We start from the raw sequence: 24,796 nt of genomic DNA on the forward strand, positions 1-24,796 counted from the left end.
GCTCATTTCAAGGCACCAGAAACAGCACTCCACTGTGTACAAAGCATCGAATGCAGCCATCACCTTCCCATGCTTCCTCTCCACTGTCTCACATTCTGTGTCCTCCTCAGAGGCTTCACAGCTGCTTAGGCTCTGCACATAATCACAGAACAATGTCTGAGGTGCTCATAAAATTTGCTACAACAATTTTGCACTTCATGGGTTCCATGGTAGCCTTGCAATGGTATATGCATGGATATCTACAAAGGGCACAAACATTTTTTGACATTGCTTTCTAAAGGGGTTGGGGAGGAGAAAAGTGCACTGTGGGATGTTGATGACACAGCCTCAACCACTCACAGCATATTTTTGTCCTATCACACATGGGCTACGTCTACACGTGAAGGCTACATCGAAGTAGCCTATTTCGATGTGGCGACATCGAAATAGGCTATTTCGATGAATAACGTCTACACGTCCTCCAGGGCTGGCAACGTTGATGTTCAACATCGACGTTGCGCGGCACCACATCGAAATAGGTGCAGCGAGGGAACGTCTACACGCCACAGTAGCATACATCGAAATAAGGGTGCCAGGCACAGCTGCAGACAGGGTCACAGGGCGGACTCAACAGCCAGCCGCTCCCTTAAAGGGCCCCTCCCAGACACACTTGCACTAAACAGCACAAGATCCACAGAGCCGACAACGAGTTGCAGACCCTGTGCATGCAGCATGAATTCCCCGCTGCAGCAGCAGCAGCCAGAAGCCCTGGGCTAAGGGCTGCTGCACACGGTGACCACAGAGCCCCGCACGGGCTGGAGAGACAGCCTCTCTCAACCCCCCAGCTGATGGCTGCCATGGAGGACCCCACAATTTCGACGTTGCGGGACGCGGATCGTCTACACTGTCCCTACTTCGACGCTGAACGTCGAAGTAGGGCACTATTCCGATCCCCTCATGAGGTTAGCGACTTCGACGTCTCGCCGCCTAACGTCGAAGTTAACTTCGAAATAGCGCCCGACGCGTGTAGCCGCGACGGGCGCTATTTCGAAGTTAGTGCCGCTACTTCGAAGTAGCGTGCATGTGTAGACGCAGCCATGGAGACAGAAACCCACAATGCAACAGGGCAGCAGGAACTGTGGGATAGGTACCCACAGTGCACTGCTGATAAAGTCAAACCTGGCAATGCAAATGGAGACAAACTCCAATTTTAAGTACCAGCATGAACATCCACCTTCAACTTTACAAAAAAAATTACCTTAAATTCGATCCAATTTCCTAGTGTAGACATACCCTAAGTTTTTTATGAGAAGTTGCACTGAGCATGGCAGTCATACAGCCGGTATATAAGCTGCATGGCAGGCTATCCATTTTTACCAAGAATTATAGAAGATAGTGTTGAAAGATGTATGCTTTCAGTAATAACCACTTCTCATAAGTTTCAATGAGAACAGAAGCTTATTCTGCCACAGGACACACGAACTAGGGTAACTGACTGCTGCGAGCTTTTCAAAGGCCTGCTCTCGTTACAGGTGACCCAACCAATTCAAGCAACAAACACCAGACTGAACTGTTATCCATCTCCTAACATATGATATTTTTGGGTTAAGACTCAACATCACTTCTAACCTCCAGGGCCCATCACCTGACATAGTATCCTGGGGCAGAAAAGGACCAGCCAGCTTTCCCTTTCAAAGTCAGTGCTCTTGCTTTGTGTAGCCAGATTTGAAAACAAGATCTCCTTTACAGGGAGTCTATCTGGAACCATTATGGCCCAGGTTACAAATACACATTTAAGAGAGCAGCACAGCCCATCTGCAAAAAACCCACAAGGAAATGCACTGAGACCACTAACATGTCTCTCAAACTTTCATTTGCTCTTTTCACTTCCCCATCACCATGACCTTAAAACGACCCTTTCCACGTTCTCCTCCCTACCCTTTCTTCAGCAGAGAGTTAACACACAGAAAATACTCGGACAGTTAAACCATCATCCACAACTCAAGTAGAGATGTTATACAAGGCTAAAAGTGCACCAACTGGGGTATTTTTTTTTCCAAGTACAGATTATACTAAATTGAAAACAGTTACTTTTGTTGAATAAGAATAATGTATTTGTTTTGTCCTAACCTTATCACAATTTGCACACACTACTTTTAAAACTCAGGAGAGGAAAAAACATTGAGACAAATAGCAGAACAGACAACCTTGACTATTCCTTTTTATACAGCAGCTCTTCAGTGGATGCTTCCTGGGAGGTGTTACGTTCCTTTTTCTTGTAGCTGGACATGGATCTCATCCACGTCTCTTCCACTTTTAGCTTAGTTTTGCAGTACGGGGGCAGAGATGGGGGTTGTTTGCTTTAATAGTTTTATTAGTATAATGCCGGTATGGAAAGCTGGCCATAAACAATAGGTGCCAACACACTCTAGATTCATGCAGGAGATGGATAAGAGTACTTTGTCCTAGCCTGGGAGAACAGCAGCGAGTCAGATCAAAAAGATCTAGCCTAAGGCACCTGTCTCTTTAAGACCTTAAAAAAACATAGGTTTCTCTTCAAAAAGAAGAAGAAAACCCACTAAAATGATACACTGGGCAAAAAACAATTAAGGAAATAGATTAAGACTCACTGAAGGTCACAAAGGTTTACAAGACCTTTTGTTCTGATGCACAGACTACCCCAAATACCCAAGAGACAGCTCAAAGGCACAATGTGGATGGGACTCCTGTGCAGGAGGATGCAAGTCAGATGCACACACTAGTAAAACACCTGGTGGTGAGCCTGTTGCCCACCCCCAATAGGTGAGGTTGGGGATAGCACAGCAGTACAAGAGGTACCCAGTTCAGACACTGGCTCCTGTAAGCAGCAGCCTAACATGCTGCTGCTTTTGCCACTGCAGTTCCTGGCCTGGTTGCTGGCTACAGCCCTGCTGGTCTCACTCAGAGTACTGCAGCTCTGTGGATTTAAATTGTATAGCCACACAGGGCTCTGGCTTTTTCCTGTTTATGCATCACCGTTAGTACCAAGGCTCAGTAACCTTAGTTAGGCATCAGTTATACCTTTAGCAAGCTATTGTTTTCATTTGTACAGTTATAACTGATCGGAACTACTAGTTGAAACTCTCTTCCAGCACCCTTGGGTCTGGACTGGTGCCAGCTGAGAGAATTCGCTGGACCTTAGGAGGCTGATATCGTCTAGCATATTACCAACACTTGCACTTCTTACTGGGCTCTGGGAAGACATTTAGGGGTAAATTACAGCTACACAACTGCACAGAAAAACAGACACAGGACTGGTCGCTGTGAACAAATTTTATGGGACCATGGGAAACAGTCATCCAGCAACTAAAACCACGCTGGATTATGGAGTTTGCTGGACGAGAGCATCCCAGATTAGAGAGGTTCAACTTGAAATGTCAAAAACAGAATTACTCACTATCCTTAACAGTGAAAGGAGAAAGCAACAATCACACCAAGTTGCCACTGCCCTCCACCCCATTCTCCTCTTAGGGATGCCAGGTGTCAGCTTTCGACCAGAAAATCCAGTCCTGGAGGAGACCTGGAAGTCTCCAGTCAGTACTGCTGACCAGACACTAAATGTTGGTTACCAGAGTAACTGCAATCCGCCTCCCAGTCAAGAGCATGGAAAGAATGAGCAGCAGCTGCTGCCTGGAGGAGCTGTTCAGCTGCTGGCAAAGAGGACGGACTCCCAGACACACATCCCCAGCCTCTCAGGTGGATGGCTAGGTACCAGGATGTTGCTGTCACCTGGCAAATGGGTGGGGGGTGGGTTGCAGCAGAGAAGTGATTATATCCTCCTCTTCTTTCTTCTACCCAACTGCCCCCAAGCCCTCATTCCTTTCTGAGTCAGAACCCAAATGCTGTGTTCTAGTCGGTCAGACAGACTGGTTCCAGATCAGTTCTTCCCAGCCTGGCTCTGCAGCCAGCAGGTGAGTCCCAGGCAAAGTGGGCAGAGTGTGGAACCTCAGAAGGAAGAGGGGAAGCAGAACAATTAGAAGGTTAGCAACCCTACCCCCTGTGAACCATTCTCAAATCCTGGACAACCTAATTTGAGGCCTGCAGGTATGCAAGGAATAACCAAAGCCTCCAGCTCCATATAAGCTATTCAGAGACTGGGCCTCTCTCAGAATTGAAGCCTTTACCATGTACTAAGTTTCTGCAGGCTCAAGAGACCCAACTGCCAACCCACAATAACCTCCTACTACTGTATCTAATCATAAATTAAGTGAACTATTAAGTGGACTGTGCTTAGACAATGCAAACATAACTTGCCAATTGTTTCAAACTGTACCCATTCAGACTAATTCCTACAATGAACTTCACAATACCCTACCATGCAACACAAACATTAACACCACTAACATAGGACTTATTTCACTCCAAAGAGGAGGGAAAGAAAGACAGGATTTTTTGTCCACAGTGTGGGATGGCCAGAAAGCAGGAAGAGGAATATACTAGAGTATGAACAGTGCTCTGACATCGAATATCAACACCTTTCAGAAGCATTAGTATCACCAATAGCAACCTTCTAAAAGGGGTTGAAATTTACAAGTTACAGAAGCATTCTCCACATGCTGCTCACATTTTCGACTCCTGTCCCTTGATCACCTGTCAATATGCAATATATGCCTCTGCTTAGGTTACTGCAAAATTCATGGTGCCCCAAGCAGCAGCATATGGGGTAGAATCAGCTCTGGTGGCCATCCCCTTCCCCCACCCCGCCATTCCCTCCCCCAACGGGCTGTGCCCAGCAGGGACATCTCTAGAGGGTGTGGGATCCAGACCAATCCCCTCAACCCATCTCATCCCTGCCCTGCTCTACCCATCCTTTCCCCTAAGCCCCCACCCCTTGCTCTGCCATACCACCATTCACCCAAGGCTCCTTCCCTGAGCAACACAACCCAGGGAGACCAGCGTAGGACCTGGAGCCAGCAGCAGGGGGTCAGGCCAGTCCCCACACTCAGTGGTGGCAGTGGAAAGCAGAGCAACCTGGCCCCAGCCCATTTTGCTTCCCACTGTCAGTGAATGGGGTGAGGGGGGCATTCCATGTCTTCCTCCAAGCACCCTCCTCTGACTGATGCAATTGGGAGCCAGCAAAGTCGGCTGGGAAAAAGATCGTTCTGCTTCCTGTCACTGCCAGTGAGCGTAGGGGTGGGCCAGACCCCTGACCTACTCCTGCCTCCCACAGCTCCAGCCCCTGCAGCCCCACAGCAGAGCAGTTACCCATGGGGGGGTTGCAGATGCTTGAGCTGTGTAGGCTACAAGAACTGCTGGAGCTTGGGAGGAGTGTGCCATAATAGCTTTCATTTTTAAAAAAAGCAGGAAGAACGAGACATATCCAGCCTGCTTTAGTTCTATTCCACTTGCCTTACTGGAAAGGTCACTGGAAAGTATTCATAGCCTGGAGGACAGGGGAAAAACAAGTAACACAACCACATCTGATCATATGTAAAGTTTATGTATATGGTCAAAGGTGAGGGAAAGAGCAGAAATAAAGCTTTCCACTAGGCAATTGTCTAGTGGAACCATACGTTAATATTACTTATATAACGTACAGAAAACTAACTCAATAACTTGTACCACAGGAGCAGAGATCAGCAGATAGAGGTAGGCTGAAACATGTGATAAGGGAAGAGAAGAGTGAGTGGAGGAAACACAAATAGCAAAAGTGAAAGAAATGCAAAAAAGAGGAGTCATGGGCTTTGTCCACACTATCAGCTCTAAGCAACATGGCTGTGTCACTACAACCATGTCGATAAAAGTCAGGCAATGTTTGCCACTGTCTGTCAGCTCTTTTGCCAACAAAATACTTCTAACTCCAATGAGTTCTGTTGGCAGGAAAGCGATCCTGTAGACAAAGTGCTGTTCATATCAGCACTGGTCAGCAAAACTGCTGCCTTTCACAAGTGTCATTTTAATACCTCAATAGCAAAATACTTCTCAAAGGCAAAAGCATACACATTGTCATACAAAAGGGGAGATCACTGCAGGTTTTTGGAAAAGAACACTCCATGACTATTAGTTAAGGTTCCAATACTACATTTCCAAATGTTTATTTTACTATGCATTTAACTGAAAAGAATTCAAATTCCCTGAGAAACCTTAAATATCTATTTATTTTAAGTCTTCCTTTAAGGCTAGCTTTTCAGAACTCAAAAATCCAAGGAGGATGTACAGTACATTCTTGAAAAATCAGGGCCATTTACAGAATAAAATGGAAGTGAGAGGCAAGCACCATCATCCAGCCTGATCTCCTACACAAAGGCCATGTAATCCCAGCATCAAGACCGTAACTTATGTCTGCTCTAAAGCACCTACTTTACAAATCAATCTCTATTGAAAGACTTCAATTGACAGAATTCCTTGCACCATTTCTAAACTGTTCCAATGATTGCTTAACCTCATTAAAATATACACCTTCCCCCCTCCGCCCGTCTGACTTTGTCCAATTTTGCTTTCCAGTCTCTGGGTTTTAAATGTGCCTTTGTTAGATAAAAGAGCCCGTTATCTAAGATGGCTGAAGTGATTTGATCATGAACTAGAAGTACGGACTCAGGGAAGAGATTTCTGATAAGACCTGTTTATTTTAAGGCTCCCTATAAGGCCGTTTTTCAGAACTCTCTCTCAATCTCTTCTCTAAATTATTTCCAATTTGAAAAATAAGTGTAGCACCAACACTGGACAGAATAGTCCTGCAATATTTTCACCAACACCATTTCACTTTCAGAAATTCCATGGCCTATTATGTTAGGCAGGCTAGATTAAATGAAGGTTACTCTACTGTAACTAGAGTTCAACTGCCAGAGAGGTATCCGAGTTAGTCCGTATCTTCAAAAACAACAAGAATTCCTGTGGTACCTTATAGACTAACATTTTGGAGCATAAGCTTTTGTGGGCAAAGACCTGCATCTGGTGAATCATAGAAGAGTAGGACTGGAAGGGACCTCGAGAGGCCATCGAGTCCAGCCCCCTGCCCTCATGGCAGGGCCAAGCACTTTCTAGACCATCCCTGAAAGCCATCTATCTAACCTCTTCTTATTAAATATCTCCAGTGATGGAGATTCTACCACCTCCCTTGGCGATTCGTTCCAGTGTTTGATCACCCTGACAGTTAGGAACTTTTTCCTAATGTCCAACCTGAACCTCCCCTGCTGCAATTTAAGTCCATTGCCTCTTTGTTCTATCCTCAGAAGCAGGGAAGAACAAGTTCCCTCCCTCTGCCTTATGACACCCTTTTAGATACCTGAAAACTGCTATCATGTCCCCCCTCAATCTTCTCTTTTCCAAACTAAACACGCCCAATTCTTTCAGCCTTTCTTCATAGGTCACGTTCTCTAGACCTTTGATCATTCTCGTTGCTCTCCTCTGGACCCTCTCCAATTTCTCCACATCCTTCCTGAACTGCGGTGCCCAAAACTGGACACAATACTCCAGCTGAGGCCTAACCAGCACAGAGTAGAGCGGGAGAATGACTTCTCGTGTTTTGTTCACAACACACCTGTTAATGCATCCTAGAATCATGTTTGCTTTTTTTGCAATAGCATCACACTGTTGACTCATATTTAGCTTGTGGTCCACTATAACCCCTAGATCCCTTTCTGCTGTACTCATTCCTAGGCAGTCCTTTCCCATTCTGTATGTGTGACACTGATTGTTCCTTCCTAAGTGGAGCACTTTGCATTTGTCCTTATTAAACTTCATCCTGTTTACCTCAGCCCATTTCTCCAGTTTATCCAGATCCTTTTGAATTATGACCCTATCCTCCAAAGAAGCTGCAACCCCTCCCAGCTTGGTAGTGGGTGGTAGTGGTGAAGTGGGTCTTTGCCCAAGAAAGTTTATACTCCAAAATATCTGTTAGTCTATAAAGGTGCCACAGGACCTTTTCTTGCTTTTAGAGTTCAAGTATCCTCTGCACGTTTCCACTCACTGGATGCACTAGCAACGGAGCCTGGGCACTGGACGGTTTTGGGCACCTTGGTGCAGTGTTTCTGAACAATGAAGGAGAGGCACTCTGGCCACCTGTACTCCTACCACCACCTTCTCAGATCAATGACTGTAATTAGGATTCTATATTAGCCTCCTTATTTCAAAACTGAATGTGCAAAGTCCATCTCAAAGAAATCCAGTTCCAGGTGAATAATCTTCATTTCTTCTTCAAATAGCGTCGGCACATTCCCTCTCATGGGACAGTTTGGCCAGCAGTACTGCCTGTATCGAGACTCAGTTATTGGTGTGGAGTCCGAACGTCTCCTCTGCTCCCTTCTGTGTTGATACATGCGTGCGCTCTGAGAATGCAGTGTAGGCCCTGTAGTTAGGTCACACCAGTCTTCTGAAAGCCCCCAAGAACCACAAATCAGGCAAGATATGAAGCCAATTGGTGATGATATGGTCTCTAGCACTCCAGGCGACAGTTTTATGCTGGTATATGCATACGCCATGACAATGACCTTGGCATAATACAGGGGGCAGGAATGCCCCAATTTTGTCCCCTAAGCCAGGTGGTACAGTCCCAGGACATACACTTTTATACCCATGTACAACCAACTTATATATCTACGATGTATCCCAGGGGCCTGCCCCAATTGTAGTAAGTTGACACCCCTTAATCCAACTAGATCCTACTCAGTACCACTGTCTACAAGGTAATATCAAAACAACACTATCCATGTCATTCCGACCCTGTACTGAAACTGGGTCACAATTTACCTGTTAATCCAAGGAGAGTGTATAGGGAGGCTACGGCACACAGCAGGATGTCCCGTTATCTTCCTTTAACTGGAGGATAGATGCTTACTAAGTCTTTCATAAATTTCTTTACTGTGCCACGAGTAAATACAGTACTGTTATCAATTAGTCTGTCGTAAGCACATGACAGCTGAATGCTTATTTTCTGTGAAAATTCAAAGATCAAAAAGATTCAAACTAAGCAAACAGACTAGATTGAAGATGAAGCTGCAAGTAGGTTATGGGATGCCCAAACTGTAAGCCTCTTCCCACTTGAAGTCATGGATTTTGTGAGCTGACAGATTTCCTGAAACAATCAAGATATGATAACATAAATAAAAGGTCTAGAGAGGTACTGTGTCCCATGCTATTTGGTCTACTGAATGGAAGGCTGGGTGATAAATCTGGCTTTTCTACTGAGAAAACAAGTCTATGGTGATGGAGCAGGAGGGGAAAGTCTTTTTGTTCTGAGTTTACAGAGCACCCAAAACTATGTGGTCTTAATTCATTAGTAGGGCACCTAGGTATTACAGTGACACATGAATGAATAATATATTCCATCCTGTCACAGCCATATTATTTTTGGCAGTGTCTTGCCTTACCTTCTGTATTACTCTTCAGAGGACAGAATACCTGTTGAGCTGAAAGGGAATGCTCTCCTGCTCTCAAAACAGAACTTTGACCCTTGGCATTGTGCTTTGCTGTGAGCAGATATACATATAACACAGGGAGCAAAGATGCCATCTGCTGAGGTGTTCACAGACCATTCATGCTGTTCTCCTCTGTCCCTCCTCAGTTGATCTGCCAGGTGGTTGATTTTGCCCACCTGATGTCGCAGTTTACCACAATGCCCTACAATATACCAGTTCCATAACACTACAGCTTCTCTGCACAATTGAATCACAGAATCATAGGGCTGGAAGGAACCTCAGGAACTCATCTAGTCCAGCCACCTGCTTCAAGCAGGATCAACCCCCACTAAGTCATCCCAGCCAGGACCTTGTCCAGCTAGGACTTAAAAACCTCCAGGGATGGAGAATCCACCACCTCTCTAGGCAACATGTTCCAATGTTTCACCACCCTCCTCGTGAAGTAGTTTTTCCTAATACCCAATCTACACCACTCCCTCTGTAACTTCAGACCATTGCTCCTTGTTCTGCTATCTGACACCACTGAGAACAGTTTCTCACCATCCTCTTCAGAGCCCTCCTTCAGGAAGTTGAAGCCTGCTATTAAATCACCGCTCAGTCTTCTCTTCCGTAAGCTAAACAAGCCCAAATCCCTCAGCCTCTCCTCATAGGTCATGTGCTCCAGCCCCTTAATCATTTTTTTTTGCCCTCCGTTGAACCTGCTTCAGCACATCTACATTGCTTTTATATTGGGGGGCACAAAACTGGACACAATATTCCAGATGTGGCCTCACCAGTACCTAATAGAGGGGAATAACCATTTCTCTGGATCTACTTGAAAAGCTTCCCCTAATGCACCCTAACATACCATTAGCCTCCTTGGCTACAAGGGCACACTGTTTACTCATATCCAGCCTTTCATCCACCATAACTCCTATGCCCCTTTCCACTTTACTGCTGCTTAGCCAGTCAGTCCCCAGACCGAAAGAGCAAAGGAATTTGACTAATGCCTTAATAAAAGTAAATTACACACACACACACACACACACCCTCCCCCCTAAAGAAAACACACATACTTCCAACACAAAGAATGCACGTCATTGGGAAAGGTCTGAATTCACAAGCAGGCAGAGCTTTTCTACGAGAAGAATCCTGAAAATTCAGTCAACTGTATTTGAGCATTAAGAGTTCTTAAGAAATAGTAACGTTCTTCAGTCTGGTGGAACTCAGGACTTCACATATAAATCCCATACCATGCTTGACTCAAGATGAAGGTTCCTTAGCAATGGTCAGTAAAACACGGTATCTCAAAATCAGACATGTTCTCAAACTTGATTTCCCATAAGGGGAGGAACACAGTGTCCAGTCGTGGCAGGAAGAGAATCCATTTCATCTATGAAGAACACCTTCAGTCCCTCTAACTTCTGGAGGGGAGCCTATTTCAACAACTTATGAATCCAAAGTCATCGGGGCTGTGTGTAGACTGGTTGTCAAGACTTTCCTTTCTCTCTCACTCTCTCTCTCTCTTTGGGCGGGCCCTCCTTAACAAACAAGGCCAGAGATAGCAGTGGTATCTAAACCTTTGCAAACTGACAGTTAGCAATCCTAATGCTTAATGAGGCTCAAGAAAAAAAAATCCTGCCCAGACTATCCAGTTTCTTACCCTCTCTCAAATGTGAGTGAAGGCACTTGGCCTCATTTTGACTTCTGTAGCATCCACCACCAGGTTAAGAGTGGGAATATAAAAAAACCCTCATGTGGTCACTGCCATAGCTTATCAGCCTTCTTTGACATGGTTTGACCAAAGGCAAGATTTGCTCCAATAGTTTTGGTTGGTTAAAGGGCTACCAAGTAAATTAAAAAACTTGTGCAATTGAAAGTATTAATTGTGATTAATTGTGCTGTTAAAGTAATTAAAATAGATGACTTATTGCTTAAATATTTTCTGCATTTTCAAATACATTGGTTGTATTTGGTGCTACAATGGAAAAGTGTATAGTTCTCACCATTTTTACTACAAATATTTGCGCTGTATAAAACAAAATTGTATTTTTGAGTTCACCTCATACAAGTACTGTAGTGTAATCTCTTTATTCCGAAAGCTGAACTTACAAATGGAGAATTATGTACAAAAGACTGAATTCAAAAATAAAACCATATAAAACTTTAGCATTTGCAAGTCCACTCAATCCCACTTCTTGTTCAGCTGATCTCCCAAACAAGTTTGGTTACAACTAGCAGGAGGTAATGCTGCCTGCTCCTTGTTTACAATGTCACCTAAAAGTGAAAACAGGCATTCACATGACACTACTGTAGCCAGCCTTGCAAGATATTTGTGTGTCAGAAGTGCTGTGTGTTTCAAGCACCATTCTATAGGGCATGCATGCTGATGACTGGTTCTGCTCAATAACGATCCAAAGCAGTGCAGACTAATGCATAGTTTATTTTCATCAGTGGAGTAAGATGCAATCAATCAGTCAAATGTTGATATACTTTTCTGGTAGTTCAGGTTGGGTTAAGACTTCTGAAAGTGTGTGCCACACTCACACCTCATCCCTCTCAAATTTGGGATGGCACTTCACATTCTTAAATCTTGGGTCAAGCGTTATAGCTATTTTTAAAAATCTCACATTGGTACTTTCTTTGCTGGGTCACCATCGGTGACTGCTATAACATGAAATAGATGGCAGAACGAGAGTAAAACAAAGCACAACACAAAGTTCTCCGCTCCAAGGAGTTCAGTCACAAATTTAACACTTATTTTAAACAAGCATCAGTGGCATGGAAGCAAGTCCTCCGGAAGCATGAAAGGGCATACGAAGATTTACTGTGGCAGTAAATACCTTGTAGCCAGCATAGCAAAAGTGCCATGTGAATGCCTGTTCTCACTATCTCCTGCAAATTATAAACAAACGTTTTTATTTTTGACTAGTTATTTTTTGTACATAAGTCTACAACTTTCACAATAAAGAGTACTTATATGAGGTGAACTGAAAAATACTCTTCTTTACCTTGCCTATTTGTTACAAAAATATAAAGTAGCCCCTGTACACCTTCTATTCTATGATGAAATTAAAATCAATATTGAAAAGACCTAATTGGTTGCAATAATACTTCTACAGCTGTGTGGGGTGATCATTCTGTTAGAAGAATCCCAGACATAAAATAATGGAAGACCGGTCTCTTCTACGGAGATGCTCTTTAAAGTTGAAGTTATTCTGATCACAGTTCCTGAAACTGAATGACACCTTCAGGTGAAGAAAACGGAGACTTGATTCCCACATTGTCATCAAGGGGACATTTGATCATTAGATTTCATATCTATGTCCTGGCATCAGATGAGTCTCATCTGTTCCTCCTCTGAGAGAGTGTCTCTCTCCACCCAGATAGTCTAACCTGATCAGATATACGAGATTTTCCTGACTTTCAGGAAGTGCTGTACCAAACAGAGATGTTAATTGGTTAACCAGTACACTTAACCAGTTAACCAACCCTTGCTGGGTGGCAGGATGTGCAGCAGGCCCTAGGTTAAAACAGTTAACTGGTTCAGATCTAGCATTTACCCTGGGGTGGGCAAATACCAGCCCGCAGCTAGATCTGGCCCACAAGAGTTAGTCCCTAGAGGGCCCCCACATCTGTATTTACCCACGCCACCCCAAGTACTGGGCAATCACAGCTCTCATTGGCTGTGGATCACCATTCATGGTCATTGGGAGTGACAGGAAGTGGTGTCCTCATATACTCTGCTTCCAGGCACTCCCATTGGCTGTGAACAGTGATCAATGGCCATAGAGACCAGCAATCGCCCAATATCCGTGGGGCACAGATAAATACAGTGGCAGCGGGCAGCCAGGGACTAACCCTGTCAGGCCACTGCTTTTTTATTGCCTACCCCTGGTTTAACCAGTTACCCCTTTCACCATTCCTAGCGCAAAGGAGGGAATTACTAATCCTGCTAATATGTAGCATCACATTCCCAATCATAGTGCCTACCTGGTTAAGGGTATGGTCTTGCCTGTAGGTGCTAGATCCAGCAGGTCACATTTGTTTAGGTCCACTTTCACTTCAGCAGATGGGAACTGACCTGGTATATTTAACCCCTTTACTGTGATCTGACAGACAGTTTGTAGAACAAATATCAGTTCCAAAGCGGTTAGTATAAGGACAATTAATGCCTCAGTAATTCTTGCAACTGAAAAATGGGGAGAAAACCCCTCCTTCCTAGCCATAAGGTGTTGTAATGGAGGAAGGGATATGGCTAGGGAAATCTGAATCTTCCCTAATCTCTCTCTTGTCTGGTGGGGAGGTGGGAGCAGGAAGTGGCTCTACTACTCTGCCCAGGAGATATACAGTTCTCTATCCAACTAGATAATGGCTTTAACAGTGGATTTGAGCTGTACTTGAGCAGCCACCTTTATAGTGGATGCTGACAACACAGAGAAGTCAGTATTACCTGGATTGGATGTGCTTGCTACATTAAGAACACACCCCTTCCTTTGGAATTTTCCATCCACTGAGTCAGTAATCTCCAGTCTAAGTTCCACTTACTTTTTCAGGAATGGACCTGGGTCTCCGCAGTTAGAGAGCAAAGTTTTGTTAGCACAAGCTCTATTTCAGGCCCAAATGAAAGCTGTCATATCCAAAAGGGCACATCCATGAAGATCTGCTACCAAAGGCCAACACATGGTGTTGCATTGTGTCCAGAACCAAAAATATCTCAAATCATCTAGGATCTTTTGGTATGAAAGGTTTAGTTTTCCACTTCATGTTGGGAAGACACTACTTCCAGGTGAGATCTTGGGATGCTTTTTTTTTTTTTTTTTTTTAAATTCAGAGGTAAAAAGCTGATGCAAGCCCATCAAAACTCATGAAACTGGCAGTTACAGAGCTGAAGGATTTGCTTAACTTCCAGAAGCAGCAAAGCTTGGAAGCTGATTTTGTGTACCACTCCACAAGCTTGCAAGAAGGTGCTGCAGATGCACCATGAAGGTTATTTTTCCTCTATGAAAATTAGACATCTGGCATGGGAGTCCAAAGCCTCTTCACCTTCAGATCTGTCACTATGATCTGTGAACCCACAGTACCTAATATAAAATGTTAAAATGCATAATTGAAAACAAAAGCAATAAATGCCAGTTAACTAAGGGATTTGAGATACAGTCTTCAAAGAAGTTGAATATAGGCAGATCAGCCAGGAGTGGTCCCTGGCCTGTCTGCTGCTGCAGATGGACAAAACCATGGTTGTGTTTCAGAGGCCTTAGGTAAGATTCATTTAGATTTATTGCTTTATTTGAAGAACATGATTTCTGCTGGCCTTGGTCTATGAATATAAGTATAATGTTGCATTTTGGCAAGCCCAGCTTACCAAACAGCATTGAGCATTCTGTAGAATTGGCCTTTTTTTTTTTTTTTTTTTTTTTTTTTTATTATTTTATGTTTTCCTGCAAATCACTGATAAAGACTTAACATAATTGCAACAAGAACAGATCCCTGAAGAGCCTCACTAGAAACAGCCCCACTGGATAATTCCCTGTTTAGAGTTACTTGGTAATCTATCAGTTAGCCAGTCTTAATTCACCTAATATGCATTACATTGATATCAAAACGAGGATGTAAAAATTCAGGCAACCATTGAACATGCAGCTCATGAAGTATCCAGCTAATTTCTTCAATCTTCATCTTAGACCAGCCATTTCTTATTTCTTCAGTCTATGACTCAATCACAAATATAACTGTATGACTCGTTGATATGACAAGCTATAGTGGAAGTCATCCAATTTCAAAACAAAGAAACATTTGGAGAAGATGTTGCTAATAGATGTGGTGAGGACTGAAAGGGGAGAGGCAAATTTGTACATGACAGAAATAATAGGATTTGAGCAGTATTAGTTTTATCTCTGTGCTCACTCTTATGTCTCTCACTTTCCTTTTCATGTTCTTCCCACGCTTCTCTACTCTAAATGGTGTGGCTGTGTCAGGCCCTATTATCTGGGAAGCAAAATGAATACAGTGGAGGTATATATACATGTGTGGTAGGGTCAGGGAGGGCAGTTGGGAGAGCAATAGGCAAGTAACAAAGAGTGAATACAAAGCAACAAAACATTTTGATTACTGTTTGTTCTCATTAGCCTTGAAGAGTCAATAGACAAATAAATGAGCTAAATTCTGTTCAGATTTGCTCTTCAACAATCACAGATCCTTCACTGTTCTCAAACTCATGGCCCACAAAAGTCCATCTTTCATCTTCAGATTCCAGATTGAGCTGAAGTCCTTACAGAAGGAAATTTTTATTCTCACAAACAGAGGATCTGATCCAGAAATCACTGGAAGAATACAAATATGGAATAATAAAAAACATGTTTTAAAGCAAAAGTGCACTTTAAACGTTAGCCAAATAGGTTGAACAGTAGATGACCCATGTTAATTTTTACATGAAATTTTATTACATTCAGCCAAAGCCTTAAAGATATCCACATGTCTCTAAGTAATCATTTCAAACACATTGCAATACTGTTGATTCAGAAATCATGTTCATTAAAACTATAAACATAACTGTATATTAAATTATATTACAACACCATTTACAGGCTTGTGCAGAGTTGGGGACCCTACTGTCTGCGGCACTGCTTAAATGCAACAATGAAAGAGCTCCCTGAAGAACTTATAGTCTAAGGCCCAGAAACAGCAATTTGTTGACTTCAGTGGTGCTCCATGCGCACACCTATCTGCCTCCACGCAAAGAATTGTAGGTTCAGGGACTATAAAGAGATGGCAGAGGATGGGAGAAGGAACACATGTATGAATGAAATAACTTTCCAAACATCACACACTAGGTCAGCTGAGAGTAGACATCAGGCACTATCCACAAGACCAGTGTTTCCCAAATGGTGTTCTGCAAAGTGAAAATAAGGGTTCTGCAAGAAAATTTCTCTGTGGCTCCTTGCCCTGCTGCCATTGAAACAGCAGAACTAAATTTAATCGGTTTAATGGCCAGCAGGAGGGATCTGGCCATTAAACCAACTGAATTTAGTTCCATTTTTTCCAGCAACAGTAGCGCAGGTAGCTGCAGAAAGCCCCTTACTTGCCCCTCTACCCTAGTGGCCACACCCCTCCAGTGGGCATGGCTCTGCTCACACCGGCCAGCAGTACAGTCACACCGGCCTATCTTCAACTGGCGCTTAGCTTTGGCTCCTGGGTTAGTACCAGGGGGCCAGTTTGGGGCTGAGAGGGGTTAAGCCTGGGGATGGAGAGGTGAGTTTGTGCGAAGGGAATGAAGTTTGGGAATATAGGGGCAAATTTGGGGGCTAGTACATCCTGGAGATTTTGGGGGCAGGTTTGGGAGCAGAGAGGGTAGAACCTGGGAATGCGGTTCTGCAAACTTCTTTCGAGTTTAAAAGGGTTCTGTGGCCAAATAAAATTGGGAAATACTGCACTAGACAATGATTGGTAATGGTATTGGAAAAGGTACAGAAAAAAGAAAGAAAACTACTTAGTGGTTCGGAACAGCATCCATACGAGGAGAGATTAATACCGGGACTTTTCTACTTGAAAAACAGAGGACTAAGAGGTGATATAATAGAGATCTACAAAATCACAACTAGCATGCAGAAAGTAAGGAAGGAAGTGTTATTCCCCCCTTTTCATAACAGAAGAGCTAGAAGTCGCCAAGTTGAATTAGTAGGCAGCAGATTTAAAACAAACACATGGAAGTAGCAGTAGTAGGCATCCTTCAGTCTGCACAGACTATGGATCGCACCCTTTAAAGTTTCAATTGAGGACTTCATTTACAGCATCTATTGTGACTATAAAGACCCACACGAGAGTGACAGTCCTTGCTGCATCTCTTGCAGATGTAGTGGGTGTCTGGCAAGTCCTTATTGTGCTTTCTGTGTGCTTGCTTCTCCTCTGCTAGCTGTCTGATCTTCATCTCGCCCTTCTGAAGTCCCTTGTGTAACCCCTGCCTCCATCTGCTGCGGTCATCTGCTAGTTCTTCCCAGTTGTCCAGCTCGACGTCTACCTCTCTGAGGTCTCTCTTGCAGACATCTTTGTAACGCAACTGGGGGCGTCCGGGAGGTCTTTTGCCAGAGGCTAGCTCACCATATAGGATGGAAGGATTCCAAGAGACATCTTTTATCCTGTGGACGTGGCCAAGCCAGCGGAGTCGACGCTGCCTGAGGAGGGGGTGCATGGTTGGGATTCCAGCTTGCTCGAGGATGGCGGTGTTGGTCACTCTGTCCTTCCATGATATTCCAAGGATGCGCCTGAGGCAGCGCAAGTGGAAGACGTTCAGCCTCTTTTCCTGGCGGGCATACAGGGTCCAAGTCTCGCTGCCATAAAGGAGGGTGCTGAGGATGCAGGCTCTGTAGACTTGCATTTTGGTGTGAGCGTACAGCTTGTTGTTATTCCACACACTCTTGCTGAGTCTGGACAGAGTTGTGGCCACTTTTCCGATCCTCCTATTTAGCTCAGTGTCCAACGACAGGGTGTCAGTGATGGTGGACCCGAGGTAAACAAACTCGTGGACAACCTTTAACGTATAGTTGTCAATGCTGATTGATGGGGATTCAGCAACATGCTGACCGAGTACGTTCGTCTTCTTTAGGCTGATGGTAAGCCCAAAGTCCTTGCACGCTTTGGAGAACCGATCCAGCAGTTTTTGAAGCTGGTCTTCTGTCTGAGACACTACAGCAGCATCGTCTGCGAACAACATGTCTCTGATGAGGACTTCTCGCACCTTAGACTTAGCTTTCAGCCTTGCAAGGTTAAACAGTTTCCCATCAGATCTTGTGTGCAGCAAGATGCCCTCTGTTGAAGATCCAAAGGCATGCTTCAGGAGGAGTGCGAAGAAGATCCCGAGCAAGGTCGGAGCAAGCACGCATCCTTGTTTGACGCTGCTCCTGATTCTGAAAGCATCCGATAATGCGCCGTCATATTGAATGGTTCCTCTCATGTTTTCGTGGAACGACTGGATCATCTTGAGTAACCGTGGAGGACAGCCTATCTTGTGGAGTAGTTTGAACAGACCTCCCTGCTGACCAAGTCAAAAGCCTTGGTCAAGTCGATGAAGGCTATGTAGAGTGGCTTTCTCTGCTCCCTGCACTTCTCCTGCAGCTGCCTTAGAGAGAAGACCATGTCAACGGTAGACCTCTACGCAGAATCCGCACTGCGATTCGGGGTACACCCTCTCAGCAATCTTCTGGAGTCTGCCAAGGATGACGTGAGCGAACAGTTTACTAGTGACGCTTAGGAGGGAGATTCCACGGTAGTTGTTGCAGTCGCTTCTGTCTCCTTTGTTCTTATACAACGTTACAATGTTAGCGTTATGCATATCCTGTGGAACCTCACCCTCTTTCCAGCACAGGCACAGTAGCTCATGCAGGGGCTCCAGGAGTGTGTCCGTGGCACATTTGATTACCTCTGGTGGTATACCATCCTGACCAAAGGCCTTTCCTGATGCAATGCTGTCGACGGCTCTCTTCAGTTCATCCACAGTCAGTTCTTGATCCAGTTCGTCCATTACTGGTAGGAGCTCGACAGCATCAAGGGCTGCGTCAACCACAACGTTCTTGCTTGAGTACAGCTCGGAGTAGTGCTCAACCCAGCGCTCCATCTGTTTGGCTTTGTCAGCGATGACTTCACCAGATTTGGATTTCAGAGGTGCCGTCTTGTTCTGGGTGGGTCCTAATGCCTTCTTCATACCCTCGTACATTCCTCTGAGATTACCAAAGTCAGCACAGGTCTGGATGCTGCTGCATAGCTGGAGCCAGTGGTTGTTTGGCACAGCGCCTGGCTGTCTGCTGTACTGTTCTTCTGGCCGCTCGAAGGGCATGCTGGGTACTCTGGTTCGGTGAGCGTTTGTACTCCAGGAGTGTGGCACGCTTCTTTTCAAAGACTGGAATCACCTCATCAGAGTTAGCTTCGAACAAGTCGTTCATGTTTCTAGCTCTTCTTCCAAACACCGACAAGGCCGTTTTGTAAACCGTATCCCTCAGATGTTGTCATTTGGATGTTGCATCGACGCCCCCAGGGCCGCTGCACAGATTTTCCTGGAGGGTCTCTCTGAACTTTTCAGCTTTCTCCGAGTTTGCCGTCTTTCTGGCGTCAATGTGGAGCCTTCCAGCAGGTTTAGAGCGGTACAGCTTCTTGGGTCTCAGCTTGAGCTTGGAGCAAACTAGCGAGTGATCTGTATCACAGTCAGCACTATGATAGCTGCGTGTCAGAAGGAAGTTTTTGAATTTATTACGCCTAGTGATGACCACATCTAGTTGATGCCAGTGCTTCGAGCGTGGGTGTCTCCAAGACACTCTGTGCTGTGGCTTCGTTTGGAAGAATGTGTTTGTGATGCACAGATTGTGGTACGTGCACAGTTCAAGGAGACGCTGTCCATTGTCATTCATTTTTCCCACACCGAAGTGTCCATGGAAGTATTTCTTCGTATAGTACACGCTCACATGGTTAAACTTTTTGCCAGAAAATGCAGTGAAGGCCAAGACTACAAACAGGATTCAGAAAGAGCTAGATAAGTTCATGAAAGACAGTTCCACAAACGGCAACTAACCAAGATGGTCTGGGATGCAAAATCATGCTCAGAATGTCCCTAGCCACTGTTGCCAGAAGCTGGAAATGGGCAACAAGGGAGGAATCACTTTATTATTTGTTTTATTCATTCTCTCAGAAGCACCTGGCCTTGGCTACTGTTGGAAGGTAAGATACTGGGCAAGATGGACCTTGGTCTAACCCAGCATGGTTGTTCTTATGACTGCATTTCCTATACCATATTTGTCTAACTGCCCAAGATTAAAACCGGCTAACTTCTGGTTAGAAGGACCAGCAAATATAAGTGATAACCACAAACTACTCCTCAGTAATTCAACAAATAGAAATGAGACTTCTTTGGCTGAAAGATCTTAACGTTTATCAGACCTTAAAAAACAACAAGATACAGTGCAAACCAGTTAGCTTTCCAATGACAGTAAAACCCCTCTTACGTGATTTCGATTTGTGCATTAATTGGATTAATGCACGTCGATATCAGCGAGTGAAACCCTAGTAGCATGTCATTTGTGTATATACACGAAATGCTCCCTGGCTTCCCAGGGGCTGGCTTGAGCGCAGCTCCTCTACCAGCTCCCCACTCCAGCTCCTGGCAGGGGGAGTCAAGGGCTGGAGCAGGGAGCTGGTGGAACGCTGCACTGCCTGGCTAGCTCCCGGGATTCCCCCCCAAGCCAGGTGGCTCCCTGGTAGAGCTTGCAAGGGTTCTAACCCTCCCACTCTCAACTACCATGAAATTAGACTTACACATGGTTGCCTAGGATGCAACCAGTGTGTAAGTCAGGGTTTACTGTATCTACAATTTCTCAAAGCCAATGTAAAAATGTACCACTCTGCTTCACTAATAAGTTGTTTGTCTCATAGTGCTTATTACTGATGTGCTAATTTAGCATAATAGAAATAAGCATCCTTTGAATTCAGTTTTGAGGTCGCTATATCAGATTATATTTCGGACTATCGGGGTCACAACTTTAGTGTTAAAATAAGTTTATTTTGCTGTGCTTAACATTAATTTCAAAGATGGCATATGACAAACAAAATAAGGAATGAAAAGATTAATATTTTTAAAAAATAATGTATAGGCTTTTCCCCTGTGGCACTCAACATTATACTATATGAGCAGATCACAAATATTAATGAATTTTTCTTTGTAATACTCCTGTAATGAGGGCTGTATTAGTCTTCCTATTTTGCAGATGTTAACCAAAGCTGAGAGAGTGACCTGTCCAACGACACGTAGGAAGCCTCTGGCAAAGCTGAAAACAGAAGAGGATTTTCTAGGTCCCAGTACAGACCACCTTTTCTATCTTAAATGGTAATCTTGGCTACCATTTATGTCCAGTTGCCATCTTTCACAGATAACCATCAAAGACTTTCGAAGAATGTACGTTAAATGTGCAAAAGGTAGCATTTGCTCACGTTGACTTCTTAGTTAAGTTTATTTAAATACAAACTGTTCTAACAGGAACACTAAAAAGCATCTTTAATAGTTACACTGTCAGGCTCTCAAGTCACCCTAACACTCCTGCTCTCTCTGTGCTCTAGTTTTGTGAAATGACAGGTAAGAGGGTTACTGGAAGTTGACTGAGTAATTTGCCTATTGCTCAGTTGCAAAGCAGGGATTTTGTGCTGCATTATTCTGGAAAGTTGTTCTCCAGGCTCAGCATTTTGTACAAAGTTAAACATTGAATACAAAGAGAATATGTGACAACTGTACAAGTTGAAGGTGAGGAAAATGCTATCAGTTGGCTGAAGATTCCCGATCAACTACTAGAAAACAACATTAAAACTCTTCCAGAAAATGGCTTGGCTCAGACGTAAGTAAACTTCCATCAGGCAGAGAGATTCCCAAAAACCTATACTCACAGCAAGAACTCGTTCCACTGCTATGCCTTGTCAGGTTTAAATTTTGACTGGTCAGTATCCAAAAAAAATAGAAAATATCAACTGATCTTGAATAATCAGAGTAGGAAGGTTTCACACCAATAAAAACAGAAAACCTGAGCCACAGATACAAACTTTTAAAGAGTAGTGTAAAACACAAAAAATACAAAAAAAGTTTTTTGTTCCTAATGTTGAAGACAGAACCTTCATGTGTGTGTTAATTCAGTATTTTCTTATTTGCTTTGTAGACCAATTCCAGTCCCTCTGCTGCTTCCCCAAACAGCAATTTAAGAAAAGATTACCAACATTCTGAACAGTCTCCCTGATGCTTGTCAGTACCACACTGGTAGCAATGACAATTATTGGGTCAATTTCAGTCTGCAGATGGACTTCTATTCACATCAAAGTCAGGATACACAGTTTTTGTACCCCTATAACTAGTCCTGTTTACAAACTGATCTAGTTAAAGCAGTACAGCCCCACAGTGCAGTTAAGTTTACGTGTGTATGGGGAAAAAAAGGTGCTTATAGAGCATTCCCATAAACATTATAGAGGTCCTGTATCCAAGAGCTTTTCTTTGTAGGTAAACTTTAAAGTTTCACAGTTCATTTTATCCAGGGCTTCTAATCCAGGTAACATGCAAAAACCAAATCACAAAAGGATCATCTAGCGCATGGAGGTCCAATTCATTCTGTGGAGATTGCTGAAATACGGTTGAGGTAAATTTACAGCCATAAATGATGCTGATAAAAGCACATTTAACTATTCACACAGCAATATCTCTTGAAAGAGCTCAACTGCACCTGCTTAAACTTTGAACTTGAGTCTCAGATTGTATTTATTTCTCAGAGAATGTCAATATAGAATTGTTCAAAGAATGAAGGAGATCAGCTCTTCTAAGCAGTCAATATACAATAACAATCTTAAGGTGGCACTAAATCTAGGGCACAGATCAGTCATGTCATAATTAGGGATTATTTCAATTAAGAGTAGAGACATATGAGTTCACATAAACCAGCACGATTAGAAAATGTAAATCTAGGTAAATGTATTCTGAAGTCTGTGTATATGCCCCCATCTCCCTTTCTCCAGCAGAAACACCTGTGCTGTTCTCTTCTCACTTTAAAACTAGAGACTATGACTCCAGGCTGCATTCCTTGTGACCTTCATGTACTTCCCAGTTCTCTATCAACTTCCCTCTTATTGGGCTTAAGCTCTAACACATTTCTGCCCTGCCTTTTGTATGTACACCTCTACTTCTTGCTTAACCTAACACCCGAAGCCTAAAGCCAGCACAACATAAAAGTTTATAACATAGACAGTAGCACTGACATTTAAAGGTTGCTTCTGGGGCCCAAAGACAAACTACCTTTTTACCTATTCCATTAGGTCCCTCTGCAGTATTAGAAGGCACATCTCCACAACTCCAGTGAAACAAATGTAGCACTTCTGGTCAAACCATATTACAGCTAAAATGAGCTCTGGGAAAAAAAGGCTCGGGAAGGTTTTAAACCATCCCATTTAGAAGCCCTTTTGTGAATCTTACCAGACTTGACAAAATTACTCTGCATCTCACACCGTGCCTAGGCTCAGCCTGTCAAAACTCCTGGGGCGCTCTTCCTCGAGCAGTATGGGTGGTAGGAGGTGGTTAACTATGGAAAACCACCTTATGAGAGCCACCTGCCTGCCAAGCGAAGCACGGGAAAGCCCCTGTAAGCGAAGATGTTTTACGAGCCAGCAGCGGCTTCCCCCCGCCCCCGCTTCAAGGCACGTCCCCACGGGAAGCCCTCCGGCAAGTTCGCCTCAATCTCCACCGCCTTCCAAACCCTGCGGACAAGTCTCAAAGGCCAGCGCCGAGCCCGTTTCCCGCCGCCCCGGCCCGCGTCAGGCGGGCGGTGACAGTCCGCCACGGGCGGCAGGAGAGCAGCCCGGCCTTTGAGCTGGCAGAGCGGCCGGGCGGAGACGCTAAGGGCCCCCCCGCCGCGGCGGGCAGCGGCCCGGGCACTGGACCTCGCTTAGCCCGGAGAGAAGCCGGGAAGCCGCTTCCCCGGCTCCAGCGCCGCGCCTCCCCTCAACCCGCCGAGCAACCGCCCCTCCCGGGACGCCCCCCGCGCCCGGGCCGCGGCCAGGCCCCCCCGGTAGCAGCGCAGCCCGGCGCGAGGGGAGCGGGGCCGCCTCTCACCTTCCTGCTCGGCCCGAGCCGTGTGCGCGATCAGCGCCACCAGCAGCCGCAGCGCTGCTCCGAGCCGGGGGGCGGCAGCGGGCGCCAGGGGGGCAGAGCCTGGGCCGCGGGCCGCCGCTACCTCCCGCCTGGCCGTCATCGCGCCGCTGCCGCTGCCACCGCCGCCGCCGCGAGCTCCGTGCGTCGGCGGGGCCCTGCCAACCGGGCTCCAGCTCGCTGCCGCTCGGGGCGCGTGCGAGTGTCAGTCAGGGCCGCGGCGGGCGCCTGGCGCGCACACACCCCCACCCGCCCGGGTAGGGGGCGGGTCCGGCGCCGGCACCGCCCCCGCCCCGCGGGGGGGGGGGAGGTGGTGGGAGGAACCGCCATCTTAGGTGAGGGCACAGGAGGCGCGAGGCTTCGCGGAGCGACTCGTGCATCCAGAAAGAGCCTGTTCCTCCCCGCTGGCGTGAAATGATTGGCGGTGAAACTCCAGCCCCTGGCGGCGCAGCGCTGTAGGCGCGCTGTGAAGCCGGCCGAGGGAAGGCCTTCGCGCCCGGACTCAAGATGGCGGCGGGAGGCGCACACCTGTTCGTAGTGCACCTCGACGCTCTAGCCCTGCTGCCCTCTACTCTCTATGGTGCCGTGGTCCATTCTACGTTCCGGCCTCCAGCGCTTCTTACTGACTCCTGAAGGGAGGGGCGGCTCAGCTGGAGAGACGGGCTGCAGATCTGGGGAGCTCGCTGCCTACGAGAAAGGAGAGCCTGCCGCGCCTCCTGCTTTCGAGGCTGCTGGAGGGACGGTGCTGACCTGAGTGCCCCAAAGGTGGAACGTGACGAGGTGTTGAACG

At 45.4% G+C, this 24,796-nt stretch overlaps 1 protein-coding gene across 4 annotated transcripts in view; it reads right to left on the minus strand.

The window, feature by feature from the left end:
* Window positions 1-24,239, minus strand: part of TMEM131 (transmembrane protein 131) — a 189,606-nt gene extending 165,367 nt beyond the window's left edge. For 3 of the 4 annotated variants that reach the window (XM_074991904.1, XM_074991913.1, XM_074991898.1), the window contains exon 1: window positions 23,971-24,239. In XM_074991904.1, the coding sequence (XP_074848005.1) occupies window positions 23,971-24,109 (139 nt within the window). In that variant the 5' untranslated portion in view covers window positions 24,110-24,239. The remainder of the gene's footprint in view (window positions 1-23,970) is intronic. The other variant, XM_074991922.1, reaches the window with a different exon arrangement.
* Between the last annotated feature and the right edge of the window lie 557 nt (window positions 24,240-24,796).

Source organism: Carettochelys insculpta, chromosome 1, assembly GCF_033958435.1.
Source record: "Carettochelys insculpta isolate YL-2023 chromosome 1, ASM3395843v1, whole genome shotgun sequence".
NCBI classification, from domain to species: domain Eukaryota; kingdom Metazoa; phylum Chordata; order Testudines; family Carettochelyidae; genus Carettochelys; species Carettochelys insculpta.